This window comes from Priapulus caudatus, unplaced genomic scaffold, assembly GCF_000485595.1.
Source record: "Priapulus caudatus unplaced genomic scaffold, Priapulus_caudatus-5.0.1 Scaffold2604, whole genome shotgun sequence".
NCBI lineage: Eukaryota > Metazoa > Priapulida > Priapulimorpha > Priapulimorphida > Priapulidae > Priapulus > Priapulus caudatus.
Window position 1 is genome coordinate 7243 of NW_014579665.1, and position 2816 is coordinate 10058.

Consider the following 2816-nt stretch of genomic DNA (forward strand, 5'->3'; position numbering starts at 1 on the left):
AAGAAAGAGGCGCGCGCGCGTGTGTGTGAGAGAGAGAGAGAGAGAGAGAGAGAGAGAAAAGAAAGAGGCGCGCGCGCGTGTGTGTGAGAGAGAGAGAGAGAGAGAGAGAGAGAGAAAAGAAAGAGGCGCGCGCGCGTGTGTGTGAGAGAGAGAGAGAGAGAGAGAGAGAGAGAACCAAAGAGGGAGTGTTTGAGGAAGAAATCAACGTTGGCACCTTGAGCAAAAAGCGATTGGGCCAACGTTGGCAATATGACGTTGGGCCAACGTTGGCGCACTGAGCAAAAATCCGTTGGGCCAACGTTGGCCCGCCAAGCAAAAATCCGTTGGCCAACGTCGGCAAAATGTCGTTGGGCCAACGTTGGCAATATGACGTTGGGCCAACGTTGGCAATATGTCGTTGGGCCAACGTTGGCAATATGACGTTGGGCCAACGTTGGGCTGCCGAGCAAAAATTCGTTGGGCCAACGTTGGCAAAATGACGTTGGGCAACGTTGGCCCGGCGAGCAAAAATTTGTTGGGCCAACGTTGGCAAAATGACGTTGGGCCAACGTCGGCTGCCAACGTTGGGCCAACGTTGGCCCGCCGAGCAAAAATCCGTTGGGCCAACGTTGGCAAAATGACAACGTTGGGCCAACATCGCCTGCCAACGTTCGGCCAACGTTGCCCCGACGAGCAAAAATCTGTTGGGCCAACGTTGGCAGCCAACGTTGGCATGGGCTGAAGACAGCCGTTGGGCCAACGTTGGCCTAATGTCAGCATGTTATCTGGGACGTGTGTATCTAGATAACCCTGTGCCAGTAATGATGTTCGGAAAATATACCCTGTGCCAATAATGATACTCGGAAAATATACCCTGTCCAGCGGCACGCCCCCAGTACCTTTAACAATGGGAGTGTCCCCCCCCCGGGTGGTCGAGCTGTGGGAAAACAGTGTCAGGTGTGCGGTCAGGTCTGGTGTGCAAGTAAAATCTAATGGACCTGCCTTCCCCGCCCAAAAAAATTGCTTTCAGTTAAAAACCGTTTTTATTTGCGCACTTTGGGCCATCCTTGAAAAATTCTATGTTTGCTGTCCCCCGACCCATGATTTTTTTAGTGGGTAGGTAGGTAGGTCTTTTTTTTGTGAGGCATAATAGTTATTTTAAGTCTGTCCTCATGTTTGCCACACATGCTTTGTGTTTCAGTCTTAACTATAAAAAATTAGAAAAAAAAATATATATATATATATATATGGTGGAACCCAAAATGTCAAAAAAAACTTTTGGGTCGCAGCTATTTTCGTGGGTCGGTCGGAGGACAGCAAACATATAATTTTTTAAAGAACTTGCACAACGTTGGCTATCACAATTACGCATATCATCATGAGTGAATAAAAACAATGAGAAAAAATATTAAAAACAATTTATTTTTATTCACTGCTGATATTATTAATATTATTATTCTGTAAGGGTAAGATAGTCGTTTATGAATACGAGTAACGTAATATAATATTGCTATATGTTCATGTGAGTGTATGGATAAATGTTATCAAACACAGCATGTGAGATGTATGTCACTTGACTTTTTAATCAGTTATATACTAAATCTATCGTAATTTTCATATATGGTACTTTTTTCGAAGTCAAATTTTCACAGGGTGCAAGTGATAATTATGTTTTTAACACGTTTTCGTTATAAAGTACAAAGCTTCATCCAGGAATGAATGCCATTCTCGGTCCAACGGGAAGCGGGAAATCCTCGTAAGTTGAACTTTGTTAATTGCATGTGCAATTGTGTAAAGCGATGAGAAGTTGGTCTGATGACAACCTAATTTAATTGAGAACAAGTATGAGCTTACATTTCCACAATTGTTTGATCGTGTTTCGTTCAAAAGCTACGATTTGCCGTGTTCATGATCATTACGTTGTGTTGGCGATTGTTGTACGGGTAGACTGTTGGACATCATAGCTGATAGGAAGCAGCGTTCCGGTCTCTCTGGACATGTACTAGTCAATGGCCATCCATTGCCGGCAAACTGGAAGCTGATGACAGGCTACGTCGTACAGGTGCATGTTACCAGGAGTTAATAAAGACAAATTTGTCTTTATTAACTCCTGATGTTACTCGTACTTAAATGAGGTGCTTCCTCAATCCATCCACCCTGAAAACCACTGCACCCTTTATCCTTGACCTTATTAAATCTATTTTTCACCAATTAGTACATGTCCACCTATAGCAGGCAGTACTGTGAGACTTGGTGCTCGTCTTTGTCCCTTGTTAAGCTACCAAAAATCAATCTAACTAGTAAGTAGTACAACATGCCTAAATTAAGTATGAGTGCAAATGGGCACACCCTTTCTTTAAGATCCATTCGGTTGTCTTTCGTGTGTTTCCTAGATTTAGAATCTGGTTGTATGGCTTTTCAAAGCTGCTTACTATGGATGCCTTCATTGCTAAAAACATTTTTCCTAAAGGACATAAGTTTTTCGAGGTGGCAGCCGGATTTGGCGAGCTATATCGTAATGAAAATTCGTCGCCATGGTGATGCGGCGTTGTGTGTATTGACTACTGTAGGTACTTGGGTTGATCGTAGCTAGGATATGGTTGCTAATGTAACGGTGATTTTCAGGATGATGTCGTCATGGGCACACTTTCGGTGGAAGAAAATTTGATGTTCTCCGCACAACTGCGCCTTCCGGCTCATCTAAGCAAAGAAGAAAAACAACTAAGGGTTACCAGAGTCATAGATGAGCTTGGATTGCATGATTGCAGGAATACCAGGGTGAGCACTGTTGTAGCTATACTCGTATAGGCAGTGTGTGTATATAATGTATATATATA

At 43.4% G+C, this 2816-nt stretch overlaps 1 protein-coding gene across 1 annotated transcript in view; it reads left to right on the plus strand.

Moving 5' to 3' along the window:
- The window catches only part of LOC106818870 (ATP-binding cassette sub-family G member 2-like), a gene marked incomplete at its 3' end in the record, with an annotated part of 14254 nt that overhangs the window by 1220 nt on the left and 10218 nt on the right, over window positions 1-2816 (plus strand). The window contains exons 2-4 of the mRNA XM_014823541.1: window positions 1676-1735; window positions 1927-2041; window positions 2605-2757. Of these exons, the coding sequence (XP_014679027.1) occupies window positions 1676-1735; window positions 1927-2041; window positions 2605-2757 (328 nt within the window). The remainder of the gene's footprint in view (window positions 1-1675; window positions 1736-1926; window positions 2042-2604; window positions 2758-2816) is intronic.